This window comes from Ptychodera flava, chromosome 22 (genome assembly GCF_041260155.1).
Source record: "Ptychodera flava strain L36383 chromosome 22, AS_Pfla_20210202, whole genome shotgun sequence".
NCBI classification, from domain to species: Eukaryota; Metazoa; Hemichordata; class Enteropneusta; family Ptychoderidae; genus Ptychodera; species Ptychodera flava.
Window position 1 is genome coordinate 16,499,932 of NC_091949.1, and position 17,987 is coordinate 16,517,918.

At 36.9% G+C, this 17,987-nt stretch overlaps 1 protein-coding gene across 1 annotated transcript; it reads right to left on the reverse strand.

Annotated features, from left to right (window-relative positions):
* Positions 1–2,083: 2,083 nt before the first annotated feature.
* On the reverse strand, positions 2,084–16,976 carry LOC139122809 (marginal zone B- and B1-cell-specific protein-like). The gene is made up of 5 exons (XM_070688571.1): positions 16,586–16,976; positions 14,579–14,688; positions 11,076–11,180; positions 9,388–9,564; positions 2,084–5,279 (listed from the first exon to the last, which is right to left on the reverse strand). Exons 1-5 carry the CDS (start codon positions 16,793–16,795, stop codon positions 5,099–5,101), a joined length of 783 nt encoding a protein of 260 aa, XP_070544672.1. The 5' UTR covers positions 16,796–16,976; the 3' UTR covers positions 2,084–5,098.
* Between the last annotated feature and the right edge of the window lie 1,011 nt (positions 16,977–17,987).

Below are 17,987 nucleotides of genomic sequence, written 5' to 3' on the forward strand. Positions count from 1 at the left end.
ACAACATTTCGAAGAGTGATACGATACTTCTAGTTTGCCGGGAGATCCTCAAAATTTGCCGGTATTGCAACACGTGACGCACTCTCTGTGTCATTGACTCATACACAAGAGCTACATCGAAATCAACCAAGCGTAATCCGTGTGATACAAGGATGTTAAAAACGCAGTATATTTCGACCCAAAGGCACAAGTCTGGTTTGAAGCCTAAACGCTAAAAACCTGAGCATAGTGCACTTAGCTATCACAGGAACGGACAAGAGACCGTTAATCGTGATATAAATAGACGTAGAATTTCACGGTTGAATGCTCCAATAGACACACGGCCTTCCCACCTATCTTCAGGACTTCGAACTTTCGCTTGGTATTTTATCACACGAAGAGACAGGGTGGAGTAGTTTTGGCAAGGTATATCAAAGTCTCTATTGATAGTATGATAGTGTGAAACTTACATAATAGCATTTTAATGAATTTGAGGTGAAATTACCGTACAAGTTTGAGACGAAACATATAACAGACAGGCGATATATGCTTCTTATTTCCCCGCATTAGTTCTGTATCTTTGCAAAGTTTCTCCTGTTACCAGCGCTACAGAAAGTTGCCTGGACGTTGCCGAACAAGTGAGGGCGCCATTGCTGGAAATCTCAACTTCAGGACCCGAAACATTTTCATTTGGCCGTTCGCATCAATCTCAAAATGATAAAAGTGAACGAAGGAGATAAGAAGCTAGCTTATACTCTTGATTTCTGAAAAGTGTTTATGGCCTAACTTAGTGTAATACAACTGGTATGTTAACTATATGTAATCCACAGACACTCGACAAATTTCTTAGTGCCCAATAATTAACCGATACACGTCCCGGGAAATGTAGCATACTGTACACCTTGACTTTAAATTCCAGGACTACATTAATTCGGTCATCGTATCTTTAATAAGTTCCGAAGTTAAAATCACAAGGCGTGATATTTTTCAACGTGTGAATCGCAAACTCGGCAAGAGTAGCACCCACGAGTAGCAACTAAGCGTGCGAGGGCGCTATAGAAAAATAAACTGCTCTTCTATCATGGTTTCTATGGTTGCTACTTCGCCATACAGGACTGGGATTAAAGTTAATATCAGGTTTTCACTTTTGATGGTTTTTGAGATGACCAAGAGAAGAATGGATAGCTACCTTTCATTCTTTGGATAAAAATAAGCCTAAACAGTAAAAAAAAAATACAGTGAGAGTCTCCTGAATATTATTTCGCTTTGTGGTATGATGGATAAAGGAAAGAAGAAAGATTTTTTAAGGTAATTCGAGCCTCAAAAGTGAAAGACTTAAAATTTTGCTCAAACTTTCCTTGAGAAATCTTTCAACCATTCTCTTTCAAAATCAAGAATAAAAATCGGGGGTCACCGTGCAAATTTTGGTACCAGGGAAAGAAGTATCCCGAGATTTACTGATATTTAAAATTCAAAATGGCCACCATCCCTGTGTTGAGTCAATGGAGAAAAAAATAAAATTTTTGAATTTCGAAAAACTAAGGCAGTGAAGAGTTTTCTTACACAAACAGCTTTAAAATGAACTCCCACAAGTGGTATATCAGAAAAGAATTGTAAAAGTTTGAGTCCAATTTTGTGTCCAAGAGGCTCGTTCTTTCTACCTTGAAATAATGGTGCATTAATTTTGTTGATGGGTGACAATGGTATTTTGTGGTCACCATGAAAATGACATTTCCTTCAGATTTGTACAATGCACTACAACAATAATGAGTCAAAGTGCTCCAATTCATTGTCATCACAACCTGACAAGCGTTTCACTGTTCCACAATGTTTCTGATGTACTGACTGTATTGTGTTATGCCATGGTTGTCCAAAATGTTTTCAAACAATTGGCGGATTGTCATAGATATCTTGTGATGAAAGTGTGAATTCACAGGCGATATAGTCACTTCTGCTGATATGAAAAGAACTTTGTATGGAAAATAACCAACCTGAATCAGAAAACATCTAGTCAACTAATCAGGGGTAGTGTCTTTGTGTGTGTGTGTGTGGGGGCCGGGGTGGGGGGGGGAGGGGCGAAAAAGTAAACACACTGGATACAGTGTTCCAATTTCACTACTTTTAATTTGATTGCACATGTAGAAATGGGCCAAACAAAAAAAAATCACATGAGTAGAGTTTGTTCCCAAAGTAGAATGCATAGAGTTCACAGAATCTTAGGTTACATCAACACAGATAGCAAAGAAAATACAAGTAATTTATTCGGCCTGACACTAAATTTTTAGTGATGGACTTATATTGTTACATTTGTACTGGAACCTCTACATTAAAATCATTCGAATACTAACATGGTCAATACAGGTCTCATTATAAAAGAACTGAGGTTTCCCTGTTTAAATTCATCCAGGGAGCTATTCAAATGCCCAAGTACAATAAAAAGTAATTCTGTTTCGTCTGATGGAATGTTCTATAGCACTGAGACGAACATTCTGTGGTTGCCAGCTTTTGGCATCAGCTTGTGAACTGATTATGATGTTCATATCGAACTCTTATACTGACTGGTCTTCAGGCTGCATTGAAATTGATTATACAAGACCTGTGAATATCGGTGACAGGGTGTCTGAGTGCAAATGTGGTGTCCAGTATTATCACACGTTGAATTTGAAGTTATCCATGGAAAATCATTTCAGTATCTCTCAAATTTTATGTCTGTACTGTGAATGAACAAGGCTGAGAGCAATTACATGTAATAACCCTTTTTGTCTAATCCATCTTTTGGCAAGGTAAGGCACATTTATTATGACATGGACAGAAAGAGCAAAATAATTACTCATAAGTTGGCAATTTTATTATCAAGCTCAGTTATTACTTTAAAATGAGTGCCTTTAGCAAGCTAGAATTCAGTTCAGTGTCCTTAGTTTAGTTTCAACGGCCACTATGGCACACATAGCTAGCTAACTTTTGACGATTTCAGTTTTTATTCTATGGAACATTTTCATATTCTGCTTCCAAAAATCCATTTAAATGCAATTATTAGCCTTGCAACACAACAAATGGTGTACAATTTGTAATGCTGCTGTTGTTGTTGTTATTGTTGTTGACAAATGCAAAAAGTCCAGATCAGTATCTTTTCAACAAAAACATTGAAATTCCATAATACAGGCTTTATTGACTGGTTGAACACTGTGCATTTTGAAGTGATGAACAAATCACTGCTCCACAAACAGAACAAATATTGCAGACCATTCATCAAAAGTTACAAATAATGAAGCAGCTCAGGGACAGATATTCAGACTAAAATTTTTACCATTTTTTTCTGTTGTACCACTTGTAAGGGCTCGTTTTAAACACCATGAGGTGAGAAAAATGTTCACCATTTTAGTTTTTCGAAAATTAAAATTTCATTTTTCCCCCATAGAGTTAACACAAAAATGGCAGCCATTTTGAATTTAAAATATGGGTCAATGTTAGGTAATTTGTTTCTCTAGCACTTAACTTTGTATGGTGACCCGTGAGTTTTATTCTTGATTTGGTAAGAGGATGGTTGAAAGTTTCATTGAGGAAAGTTTGAGTAAAAGTTTAAGTTGTTCATTCTTGAGGCGCAACCTACCTTAATTCACATCAAGGTTATGAGATTTCATTCTATGACAATATACCCTGTATGACAGCCTGAGAATATTCATACTGTTGGATAATTGTTGTCAAATAATTCAGTTTCCCTTCATTGAATAGGGCTGTTTGCAAAGGACTTCATTGTTCTCTCATTAATGTAAGTGCTTATTTTTTCACATTTTTGCAGGAACGACAGAAACACTATTTAGTAGGTGACTTCTAGTGTTACAATAAATGCTATTGACAAATTTGCGACTCAGACTACAAGCTGTAACAACAGCCATGCATGCAGCACTGACAAACTTCATCCGCGTTTCCTGCAGCAGAATCTGTCGCGCGCATGTAGCTATATTTAGTAACAAACCCGTAACTGCGAACAACACTATTCAGACTGCTAACATGTTACCTGGTGTACTTTCTCTGACCTGTTCTTGCATAGATATCGGATAGCAAACTTCACTACTACACAAACAAGAATGCCCCTTGTGATGACAGTTAATATTATAATACATTCACTTCCGTATCCCACAAAGGCTAAAACTTATTTCATACTTTGAGTTTTGGGATTTATACTTTGTGATTACAAATCTACAAGGCCATCTGATACTAAAAGCACGTCTGACAAAATGTTGTATCTGATACATAAACATCACAATTTATACATAATATTCACATAACTATAAACTATGATCAACAAGAATATGGGCAACATGGATTTAAATAAATGCATAATTCATGATGTTGATAACTAAAATCTTAAAATTGCAGGCTCAATATATTAACTATTCTTCTAAATTCTGGCTTGGTAACTCTACGAGCATCAGAGTACTAGAGTACACATTTAAAAATATATAGTCATCAAAATGTTGGATCATATTTGTGTGTCAATTCAACGGCTAAGAAAAGTACATTAAAGTCTTTGACTCTAAAACAAACTGCCTGTTGTTTCATTCAATGGCAGTGTCAAACAAACCAGGCTTCTCAAAACTCTTGTTGTGAGATGGTTGACTAACAGTCATCACATTAGAACTCTGTAGACACTGTACAGCATTATTCATATATCCATGCACATTGACCAAAAAGGTACATGTACAGCTAAAACAAAACAAAACTGTTGTTTTGTCTGCCGATTCTAAATTTGACAAACTGAAGATTTTTATTTTGACTTGTATTTTATGAAATAATCTATCTGATTGGTACATGTCAAGGTGACCTTTTTTCAGGGTCATAAATTGGAGAAAAGAACTAAGAAATGCAATGGATCTGTGTATAAAAGGTAAAAAGGGTTTTTAGAAAAGAAGCTAAGGGAAGAAAGGAAGATAGTACAAAATGTGTCAAAGCTGACATACACGACTCTTTCAAATGTAGAAACTTTTCAAGGTTTGTAGACACAGAAGAAGAAAAGCGTTTTTCTTTCATGATTTTGGTATATTAAAATTGCGTTTTTCACTTATGGACGATTTAGAACTGACACAAAGAAACGCACATTTTGAGACATGAGTCAAAATCACAATTCAGACTTTTTGTTTTTCTTTCCTTTCTTTTTCTTGGGTTCTTCCTTTGGCGTGCAGTCTCCATCTTCCCCGTAGCAAAGCCATTTCTCAAATTTCTTTGGATTCTCTTTGTAGATCTCATAGATTTCCTCTTCGCCATACTCGCCAATGTAATACGCACACTGTTGGTTTAACCTGGGTGTGTAAACACAGACAGAATATCAAATAATTACAACTCTTATCATCAAACTTCATATATGCATCTTCACTGTGTTTAATTCATTAAGGTACAATACACCTCAAGGACAGATATTCAGACTTTCAAACTTCCACGCCACACTTTTGGTCTACTACCACTTGTGGGGCTCCATTTTGAAGTTCATGAAGAACATACAGTTGTCACAAGCTCCTTTTTTGCGAAAATCAAAAAGTTCATTTCCCCCATAGACTCAGAGCTGACAAAGATTTTGACTTTCAAGTGTTTGTAAATATTGTGTAACTTCTTTCTACAGAACAAAATTTGCACATTGACCCCTGATTTTTATTCTTGACTTGGAAAGGGAATGGTTTCAAATTTCCTCATGGAAAGTTTGAGCAAGTTTATGTCTGTCAATTTAAGCTAAGCTGGACCACTGTAGAAAGGACACAGTGTGAAAGGACACAGTTAAAAATTGCCATTTTTGAGACTTGTGTAGAAATGCCAAAAGTATAAACTAGCACACATCAGTGTTGAAATGCAAAAAATATATGCCAGCACACATCAGGGTAGCCACTGAGCAAGTATGGTGTGCCATTTACTCAATAGTGTTCTCTTTGCCATGGCAACATCTTACGTATTACAGTACCTGAACAGGGCTGACTCAAATGAATCTAAAAACATTCCTTCATTCACTCAAAAAGTTTGATAATCAGAATGGCTGGTGAAATGCTTCAATGCAATGGAGTTCTTCTTTTGGGTATATGCAAGAAAATCTGCACAACCAGCGGTTAAGTTCTACATTTTCAACAATGAAGCCAGCACTGAGGAGACACATGTCACATAACTTTTGAAAAATATTTCCAGATTTTGGCAACAGGTTGATGGTACTGAATTTGAAGGGGGGGGGGGGGGGGGGGGGGGGGTCAAAAATGAAAATGAAAATGCCACAAAAATGTTGTTTGAGACTGCACTGCATATCTGAGACAATTATGACGCACTGAACTGCCACATTAAACCATTCATTGATGAGTAAATGTAGTGTAACAGCTACCATATTGTGAATTTCTATACAATCGTAGTGAATGAATGAACATTTCTACAAATATTTGAACCATTCCCTGTGACAATAGTTTACATCAACGGTTTTACAACTTCATAATCACTGCTCTACAATTTGTATCAACATTAGTATCAAGCGAATACATCATGACGTGAGCTTTGACATAATCTCAGTGGTGTGGTTGAATAACTTGCAATTCTTTATTCATTTTAACCTCTTCCATAGTCAGACTCCTTCACACACTGTAAGGACACATCATCACTATGGTAGGCTATAAATTATTTGGTGAAAAAGTTTCATTTTGTACTAAAAATGGGATTTAACAGGGTGGCTTGTACAAAGTGCTGGTACAGTTATTTCTGGTGTAGTGTGTACTAGTACACATTTGTACCATCACAAAGAAAAACTGAGGGTCAGGTTTTTTCACTGGTATTTGTATTTGCTCAATATTGTGATTTTATTTTAAGAATGATGTCTTGCTACTATGTTCGTAGTTTAGCTAACAAGATATTTTTTCTTGCTGGGATCTGGGATTTCATTTCACGGAAAATTCAAGTCATTTAGGAATAAAGTATTCCACAGCGTGACCTATCCATGTTGTGGGTTTAAGAGAGTTCTATGTGATTTTGCAAAATTTTGGATGATGTGATGGACACCTATGTACAGCAAAAAGACAAATATAAAACAATTTTGACTAATAAATTCAACCCAGCTTTAAAGGTGTTGTTTCATCTACACTTTAATGCTAGTTTTGATACTGGTATCTAAATACCACAAGTCAGTGAAAACACAGAGACCCATCGACCACTCAGTGGTCCATTACAAAAAAGTCAGTTTTCAACATGCTTGCCAATTGGCTAAAACTGCTACACACCTGACTCAGAGGGAAGCAACATTAATATTCTAGTTTTGATTAAAGTCAGAATCATCCATATCTAGTTGTCGTGGCAGTAAACATAGAAATTGTAGTGATGGTGTATATTATCTAACACAGACAGATATGTTACAGAGAGGATTTGAAGATGCTGCACAAAGACATAAAACAAAGTTGAACACCCACACACATTTTTATGATGCTCAATACGCCCACATGTTGATAGTGTTCACAACATCTATATGCTAATGGTGCTCACCACACCTACGCACTTGACCATGTTCACAACAAGGCACTAGAAAGGCAGAGGTCAAAGTTCAATTCGCCTGCGGTTTTGTTAGGTCTGGAGAGTCCAGGCCCTGCCAGTATATCTGTGTGCTGGTAATCAAAGTATACTCAGACTTACTGTGAAATGGATGAGTAAACTTGACATGCTCTTGATTTTGTATTTATCAATTAATAAACCGTCAGTAACTCTACTATTTCAGGACACGGAAACGCTCTTCCATCATCAAATGGCGACAAAATCTCATTGATTTTTCAATCTCCACAAAAACCGCAAGACGAAATCATGTTTCCTCCAAAATGGAAACCAACATAAGGACATTTATCATCAACATGGGCATTTTCTGCCGATGCTTGACAATGCTGCCCTCAGTTTGATAGATATGGTTATGAATTGCCACAGACATCAGACTTTAGCTTGTCAATCGACATCAAAACCTCTAACTTGAAATCTGTTCTCATTAGACCTGGCTTTAATCCCCAGTTTACATTATTGATGTGCAAATACTCAACCCAGAATAACCCGAAATCTGTGGCAGTGACAGGATAGTACCTCATCATTGGCTGACGTAAAACATCTTGCCGATTATTTCCATCACAAGATTCGCCTTTTCAAAAGCAGTAAAGTAAGTTAACAGACACACCTAGTATATTGTTCATTGGCTTTCGTCAGCAATGATACTCAGTTACGATTCTGAGCCGATTATCAACTTAGAACAATGCCACGATTCTCTCAGTACCCATCATCACCGATAATCTAAGTACTTTGGTTTCAGTATAAAATCTAGCCGCCTTTGAAGTGACATTTCACTTTTGTTGACAGCAGACAAGAATACGCTACCATGACAAGGTGACAAGGACAGCTAAACAAAGGTGACGAGTCACGGAGTGGTCTTTTGTAAAGAGAACAACAATCAAAATATTGACCATTGCCATCAATGGACTTATATTTTCCTTGTGGGATTACAATACACAGACATCCCCAGGCACTTCTCATTCAATTGTATTACATCAGAAGAACAACTGATCTATTGTGTTTTAAGGAGTGCTTTAATCTGCCTGTAATGCCTCCAGAGAGAACCGTGAATTAAATGCCCAGTGTGAAGTTCCCAGGGACACCATTGTCTGTCTTGTGTAATTTTTTGATTGACATGGTGTCAGCCAGTGTTTTCCCATTGTCGTCTAATCCACTGAGACAATGGTCCCTTCCGATTTATCTGATAAAGGAGCTACCTGTGTATGAAAGATCTCTGTAATTACAGTGAAAGTGACATAAGGTTGCTCCCTTGGTTGGAAAGACGCCGCTAGGGAGTGGTCGTTGGCATTATGCATGCAAGCTGACCAAAGACAATATAGAAGATGAATCACACGACCCTTCCGGCCTCTGGAGATAAGGAGTTATGATTACACAAACTGATGGCGACAATTCAAGGGTCGTAAATACTGGTTCTCCTGACAGAAAGAGACAGGTAGGAGTTGGATAAAGGACACAGTGGAGAAAAAGATGGGCATACTGTCACATAATTTTGAACCATTATAGTACCAACAAAGGCCAATTTGGTGTTCTTAAATATCAACATGAATTTTTCTGAGGATTTTATACGCTTAGAGAGATAGAGAATGCAAACAAAGAAATAATGAGTGAAAATGTAATTCACTTCCCTTTTTCTTGGGTTTGAGTTAAAAGTGATGGAAATATCTAAAACGATTATATTACATTTATATATTCTCTATATTCTGAAAATAGGCAATGAAAGTAACATAAAGGTGTTAGAATTTTAACTCAAAGCCATGCTAGACTGTTAAATAGGTATTACAGTTCAAAATCAAAGATTGTTAGTTGGTTATATGGCCACATCACAGCAAGGGCACACTGGGAACATACCAATCCATAAACATGCCAAATTTTCCTGGGCCCAAAATTCCGGCATATTTCTGCCGGAAGGCTAATTCATCAGGATCAAGGTAATCTTCATCGTAATCCGGAATCATGCCCGTCTCTTCTTCCTCATAATATTCATAGATTACGTTAGGATTCCAGTGATGGTGATGATCAGCTTCGCTAATTGGTGTAAAGTGAATGTGTTGGGACAATGAAAATCAGCAATCACGACAGATACGGGAGTGAAATCTTACAGGAATGAAAAAGGAAGGTAGGTAGCAAGCTTTTAATCACGCCTGTCAAGTTTCGTTATATTTCTTGTTAGTGAAAATGTTTTCAAACAGGCAGAAGCAAAGACAAGGATACAGTGAAATAAATGAGTGGGAATGATAGTGTTGATTTACTATGGCAACACATCAATAAGACACCTGCTACTCTCTTGTATGTCCAGAACCAATGACATTGAGGTTTCGAAGATGTTTAACTGACACCTACATGTACATGGTAGAAAGATTTTGATTGGCCTATTCACATCGATTGAGTTCATCCCAAGCTATCAGGACTTGCCTTTTAACGCAAACTTGAAATATTTACAGGTCTCTTTTCCTCAAGCTAAGTCAACAATGTGTAAGACAATGGAAATAAATGAATATTCAGAACTCCTGAATTGAAACACTACCACATACAGAAACTAACAAATGACACATTTGAAATACATCAATCTTACAGTTGCTGGATTTTGCTCTGTAACGTAGCCAAGCTAGGCAAGCTGTTATAGCTACACAGTAGCCTTGAGACTGGCTTTGCTAGAACGTTGAGGGCACATCAATGAGTGTAGAGTATAGATTAGGAGCTGTATAATACAGCAAATAAGGAGTTTTGAGAGTGTCTAGATCCCTTTATGACCACCAGAATGGGGAAACTTATGGAAAAGTAGAAGTCTGAACTCTGTCCTGTTAATTAGACATTGACACAACAAATCTGCCAAGTTTTAGTTAATTCATTTGATTAATACTCTTCATATCGGATTCTTTGAGAATTTTTCTATTCCCTCGTCTTGGCTCTGTAGCCATATACGCTCATTATATAGTCCCATGACTGTACCATATGAGCATGCAAGCTTATAATCATACAGGGTTCTCATTTCTATAGAAGCCTAAAGGTGATACCGGGTCAACTTGTGTTTTAATTTGGGTACTGTTGGTGTTAGATTGTTTCATGTCACACACTTTGCTAACATCAACTAACAATGAGCAGAAAAGTACAGTCACTTGTGTCTAATTACATAATCTCCATCTGATTAGACATTTGTGCTGCACTGGGCTAGAGAGTGCTGCATGGTGCTGCACTGGGCTAGAGAGTGCTGGTGCTGCAATGGGCAAGTATTGCCAGATATCACCAGTGCTGCACCTGACAAGAGAGCTACTATCCCCAGACATCACTGGTGCTGCAATGGCATAGAGAGCAACTATCCTCAACATCCCCAGTGCTGCACTGGGCTATAAAGCTACTATCCCCAGACATCACTGCATTGCTGTACTGGGCTAAAGAGCAAACTATCCCCCTAACATGATTGATACTGTATTGGGCTAAAAGAGCTAATATCCCCAGACAGTACCAGTGTTGTACTGGGCTATAGAGCTACAATCACCAGACACAACCACTGTATAGAAACTAAATAGGATACTAACCTATTGGGCCATTTTCCTCCACCCTGCATAACACCAGGCACATCTTTGGTTTCTAAACCTGGTCCTGATAACCTTTTAACACCTTCAATTTCTTTGAGACCAATACTGAAAGAAATAAAAAAGACATTAAAAACACACCCATCCAGAGTTCATGAGTACAGTAACAGCCAATCAAAAGCCCAATATGTAGGTAGTGTTTTTTTAAAGGCCTGTACCCCGGTAAATGTTGCCTGGGTTCCCCTTGGTATATCAATGTAATCAAATGAGAGGACAACAGCAATGTTACCGGGGTTCCAAAATCATTATAGAAATAACGGGCCACGTGCTGACCATTAACGTTTACTTGTGGGCAAGGGCGAGAGGAAAGCCAAAAATTAACGGGCGAGGCTTGCCGAGCCCGTTAATTTGGCTTTCCTTGAGCCCGCGCCCACAAATAAACGTTAATGATCAGAGCGGAGTCTGTTATTTCCATTATATTAACAGCAAACCCAAGAAAACCGTCAAAATTTCCGAAAATTTCAGGAGCGAACGACAACTGGGCCCATGAAACTGAGCAATACGCGACGCACTGTCACGCGCGCTGTAAAAAATTGGCAAATCCGGAGATGTTTTCATAAAAAAGTATCTCAACTTGACCTACAAGTGCTCCATTTTATTTTGTGATTGATTATGGTTTACGTTTAAGCTGTAAAGTTACGATACTTTGAGTTGTGTATCTTATTATTCATATTCACGGGCATGTAAACAAACCATTACTGTGTATTTGTGGTCAGTCACGTGGTTCAGCTCGACCAATCAAAATGCGACGGGCAGGGCATGGTAATATAATAACTGTTATTCCCCAACCTTAGCAAAAATACTGAGTGACCTGTATCAAAATATCCAGGTTTACTGATGAAAAATAAACATTGCTTAATCACCTAATTTAACAGTTTACTCTCATTTCACTGTTCTCACATAAATTATTCACATGACATTTTAATAGAAATGAAACTGAAAACATTAGCAGTACTTTTTATTTTTCAGATATTTTCACAGTTGGCATCATTTGACTCGAAAGTGTTTGACAGTATAGCACTGAGTACCACAAATTTAACAATCAGAAGGGAGTGAGTAAGTTTGATGATATGAAACATTGGCTGAAAGTAGAAAGCGCCTTGGGGCAGATATTCGCACTCTATACTACCTCTCATTGGGGGAGCTCATTGTAAAGCTTTTGAAATAAAAAATGTTTTACAGTCTTTCACAGTGTTCAGAAAATTGAAAATTTTATTTTGTGCCATAGAGCTTATTAATAACACAGGAATGGTAGCCATTTTGAATTTCAAATATCGGTAAACATCAGGTAATTTATTCCTCTAGAACAGAACTTTGCATAGTGATCCCTGATTTTTATTCTTGATTTGGTAAGAGAATAGTTGAAAGTGTCATTGATAAAGGTTTGAGCAAAAGTTTAAGTCCTTCACTTTCAAGGACAAGGTGCGTACTACCTTAATTAAATATCAACTATGAATAACCAGTCACGACCAATCAATAACCAGTCACGACCAAGCAATAGAGTTGAAATCAAGAAACTGCAAATATACTATGAGAAATGTTATTCAAAATATATCACAATTCTTACACTCTCAAAAGAGAATTTAAGCAAAAAATTTGTTTCTACAATTGCAATAAGTGAACATAGAGTTCATTCTCAATTGACTTCAAGGCAATTTCTCTCAGTCTCACATACAACGTCACATCCCATCTGTCAACGGCAAAATTTCACTGTACAGTTTTATACTAAAATGAAAAGTTAGTTGATTTAAGAAAATCAGATCAACAGAAATATCTGTCAAATTTTCATTTTATCCCTGTTTAACAATGTCACATTTTGCAGCACATCTCATTTCAGCCTATGAAATTCTTACACAATATGAGAAATTTATAGCTTAAAACAGCTACCAATGGCTTGTGTTATTTTGATATATCAAAATTTAGCATTTTCACTTGGACTATTGATGGGCATCGAAGAGACGATATACCAAATTGCAGAATTAAGCTTAATCCGTTGGTTCAACAAAAATTGAGCATTTAGTCAGTTCAGCCAGTGTGAAATGCTAACCACCACTTCCCTGCAGTAAAAATAGTGATGTTTTAAAACCACTGAATTAATAATGTAACAGCTGTAGGACGTTGCAAACAGCGATAAAATGTTGTCTTTGCTTTGCTAAAGGCCAATAACTACACTGGTGTATCAAACACACATCTGATTCACGGAATATGAAAACACTTGTGACATCAGAATACTGTCTAAAAATGTCTGGTTTAAATTCTAATTTGACTGGTACAAATCTACAAGCACCATTCGACAAGTTTGGTAAAAATTTTCTATGACCTTGAAATTATGAAGAGAGAATGGAGTCTATTTACACAAAAGTATTTTTTATACATTTTGACGTCAGTTTGAATATAGTTTGGGGTTTCATGTATACCAGCAATGCTTTAACTTATATATAGATGCACCTCTACATATGGCAATAGTGCTGTTAGCGTATTTCTTGTATGCGTTACTTCCAAAAGCGTATCTAAAAATGTGGACAAATATTTATTTACATATCATTGAGAGAACAATGATATTGTTTATGAATAACCTAACATATGTAGTTGCCGTATAATAGTCTTCTCAAGAACTGCCAAAGTAAACTACTTTGTGACTTCTACAAGAATTTGAATTTACCTGTCCTATTGTCCTGTCAACAGGTTCTACAGACTTACAATTTCAGTTAGATTTACAAGCTAAAATAAACAATAATTCCCTGGTGGGTGGACATCTCACACAGGGTTTTCCACACAGGAATTTTGAGGGGAGGGCAACCCCACTGTCTTTCAAGCAATCTAGTATGTTCATAGACATACAAATAAATACATTTTTACAACAAAAGAATGTACTAATTATACATTGTAGTTTAAATTAGGCACTTGCTGTCATTTCAAGCTTGGAAACACTGTTTTATTAGCATTAGAGTCATTACACAGATAATGTATACCAAGTTTAAACAACAAACATAGAAATTCATCACTCAATTACAACTCAATATTTTTTATTAAAACAATTACAACTCAACATTTTTTATTGAATCCATCATCCAACAGGCGAATGCCCAATTGCAGGATGAGGTACCCATAACCCACTACCAAATGGAGCAATGAGGAGTTAAATGCCTTGCTCAAGGGCACAACACCGTGCTGGAGTCTCAAACTCACCATCCTCTGACAGTGAGTCTGTTACTCTGGACCTACCTAGTCTTGAACTTACCTCCTTCTGATAGTGAGTCCGCTACCCTAACTGATGCCACACAGTGCCTCTTTATTACTGTAATTTGCTGATCTTGATCAAATAATGAAGTCATAATATTTACATCCATTTCTCATTGGGATAAAAAAGGGATAACGTTTTCTGATAATCCAGTTACTACATGTAACTTTTTAAACTTTTGCTGTATTAAAGTTACTGTACTTACTTCTCCCATTTATCAGTGCATATTTCATCTAATATGTCAAGAATTTCTGACTCCGGTAATACTTTCAGTGATGGTCTCTTCTTATGGGCTGCATCAAATCGTTCTTTCATCTAGTAAGAAAACAGTAAAACATGATCAGCATCAACATTTCTATAACCAGTGTTATACATCCCTTACTTCTTAGATCTTCATCCATAATGGAATTTTTTTTAAGCTTGTTGATTCTTTGCACCCATACCCTGCCAAGGTCATGTGTCACCATCAGGTTAAGTTGGTTTAAAGTAGTGAAGTATAACGTGTCTCATAATTTTAACAAAGACCTGAATATTTGAAGGTCTCTGAAAGCATAGGTACTGTAGAGATGACTTTTAACAGTCTAAAGCTACCATAAGACCAAGCCAAGAGGGTGAAAATATGTATGGTTTTGGCTCACCACTTTTTACTGACTTGGCAGATGGGGAAATGATACTGTTTGGTAGGAAAAGGGTTTTGGAACGTTCTTGTGCATGCTGCTACAGAGGATGCTGGGAATGAATGGGTAAGAAGTGCATGTATTTATCTTGTATTTTTAGTTACATTTATATTAAGAATAATAAGATTTGAAAAAAATATAGGTAAAAAGTTGTCACATATTTTTTGAATCATTAATCTTATTTGGTAATGTTGAACATTCAATATTATATCTGTGTAATTATTGAGGTTTGTTACCATTGAATTTGTGAATGGCCCCTATGATTAGGCAGTTATGTAATCACTATGTAATGAACATTGACAAGTGGCTTTTAAGATGTGGGAAAGCACATGTGGTTCATTGCCATTGGTCCGAATATAATATTATGCAAATGAGCTGCAACATACTGAAGTAGTGTTAATTAAAGGAATAAAAGGCACAATCTTAATAAAATAATATGAATTTTGACATACACACATCTGTTGGTGCTGAAAATCTCCAGAAGACAATTTTATGGAAAATTATTCTACAACATCTCTGAATTTTTATGTGATATACTATCAATTCTCTTGTAAGCAAACATTGAATTTATTGTGAAACCGATCTTCAGTTTTTCTTTTTGTTATGTAAATAGTGTGAAATAGAGAACTAAATAGTATTATAGTGATTTCAGTATTATATAGTATTATAGTGATTTCAGTCATACATAAGTAGTCCAGAGTCCTACCGTATATTTGACCTTTAAACTCTTGGAAAGATATTTCTCGATGTGGTATATCTATTGTTCTATCTGTGTACCTACTTAAGTTACACTTTCCTTGCAAACCTTTGTTCAATTGAATATTCAATTATTGAAATATTTACTCTCTGTACAATATTAATGGGTTCATTTTTTTATCGTGCACACTCAGTTCTATTTCCCACTGTTACTAGTCTTTCACAATTTATTTTTAAACTTGCCCTGATTGGATGCGATTATTTATTGTGAGTGATGTAAAGTTTACAAAAAGTGAAACAAAAACTACAGATTGGATGGTAGATATTTTTAAACATATATTATCATGGCAGACACGATACATATGGCGGTTTTTATTGTTTAGAAACCACAAATAAATGAATAAACGTGGTTCATGTAGTAAACCTCTTATTTTACAACCTAAGTTCACATTATCAATATTTTGATGGTTGGGGCGATTTGTGCATTTTAGCAATTTTACGAGTGTGATTTGACAGTCCGTGTCATTTTGGAAGCTGCATAGCATGTGGCACTGCACTGGCCGGTCGCGTTGGTTTCAAAAATCAAAGAGCCAACGCAAGACCAGCACTTCTGAGAAGAGCCAGATGAATACCGATGAAATAATTATTGAAAGTCTTCGAGGTCTGTCTGATGTACTCTATCATATTTGCTCGCCGTTCAACAATAATGTCATAAATTGATAATTATCATCATGCAACTTGCAAGCTATGGTACTTAAACTGGAAAACCATTTGTAGTGTCTGTGTCATCGTGCGGGTGCATGCTAATGTTTGAAATGCAGGGATGGACAAGTACTTACAGTATAAGCTACAATTCTACAAGCATCGCATTTCAGTTCTTGGGGTAGGTGTAGTGAGTATGCCTCCTCGTCGCTGAGGTCTGGCGTTTTGAAGCTCAATTTTCCCGATGAAGGGCCAGTCTTTTCATGTACTGCTTGTCCACTCGAAACGGTGAATATTCCACACAGGCACACCAGCGTTGCAAATGTAAGTGTTCGTACCCGCTGCATTTTAGGTAACGTATGCAAGACAGTCAGGACAAAACTGTGGTATTAAGTTCGGTTGGTTTCTACGCTTCCGAGCGTATTCGGCGCCTCGGGCTTAAAAATTCAAACTCCGAAATCGATTAGTCCGCGTGTACATTTCTGTTTACATCGGCGAATCCGGAAAAGACACGTTCTGCGCGACATTGTTGCGCAGACTGACACTTTCAACAATCAACAGGTGAGGGCGTCATACTCGATGACCTTCTGTGACATTTCCAGCGCTGGCTGGGCTAGGTGGGTTTGAAGTCAGGGTGCAATCAATTTTATACTCAGGTTTCAAAAGCCCCTTCCTTTGTCCGGCGGTTGTCATCAACTCTACCGTGGTATTTCTGATCGAAAATTTGACAGTCGATGTGGCTGACAAGTAACCTACCGCAGATAATTGCTAACATTATTTCCCCATTCCCTATTGGCAAGCTACACTCACCTTTGATGCATTGTCATTGACGCGTACGCGTAATCTCTAAAAGTAGCTCTGCAATTTAACGTTCCCAAATTACCCTAATTAAAAGCAATACACACGCATATTTGTGGCAGGACTGAACAATGCACGAAAGAATTTATCATTCTTCAAGAAAAATCGAAAGTGTTTGTTTTCGCAATTAGCACTAATGAGATCCGACATCGATTTTGCGCGTTAACTTCAATAGCGGCCTCTTCTTAAACTTCGATCTACAGAGGAGTTAGCGTACGTTATGATAATTGACTGCCCCTATCAAAGTCAGTCAGACACGGTAACACATTGATTACTTAAACCGTAGCCTGGGGACACATTCCGTCAGTCATAGGGCAAATATTTGAAGGTACTGGGACTACTTTTGCTGTCATATCCAGGGAAGATAATCCTATAATTGAAATTTCCATTCTATAGAATTTTCACGATGCTCAAAAAACCCCCAAAAAACACAAAAAAACAAAAAAAACTGACGCATAGTTAGTTAAAAAAACAAGCGTAAAAGAGACCTGTGTACAACGGGTGATAGAATAGCGATTATTAGGTTTTGTTCAAAATGTTGAAATTGTTTACCAAAGTTTTGCATTCCCGTATACAAAACACATTTTTGGCAAATTGCTTCAAAGAAGAGATTTACTGAATTGTCGAATTTAGTAGCTTCTCTCCAGTCCGCAGAAAATCCGTCGGTAACGCCACCAAGAA

Bases quoted from the DNA above. Each gene is read 5' to 3' on its own strand.
- LOC139122809 (XM_070688571.1), bottom strand. From the start codon at position 16,795: ATGCAGCGGGTACGAACACTTACATTTGCAACGCTGGTGTGCCTGTGT. The intron at 11,181-14,578 runs GTAAGTACAGTA...TATTTCTTTCAG, and splicing joins TGCACTGATAAATGGGAGAA to TATTGGTCTCAAAGAAATTG. The intron at 9,565-11,075 runs GTTAGTATCCTA...TACACCAATTAG, and splicing joins GGAGGAAAATGGCCCAATAG to CGAAGCTGATCATCACCATC.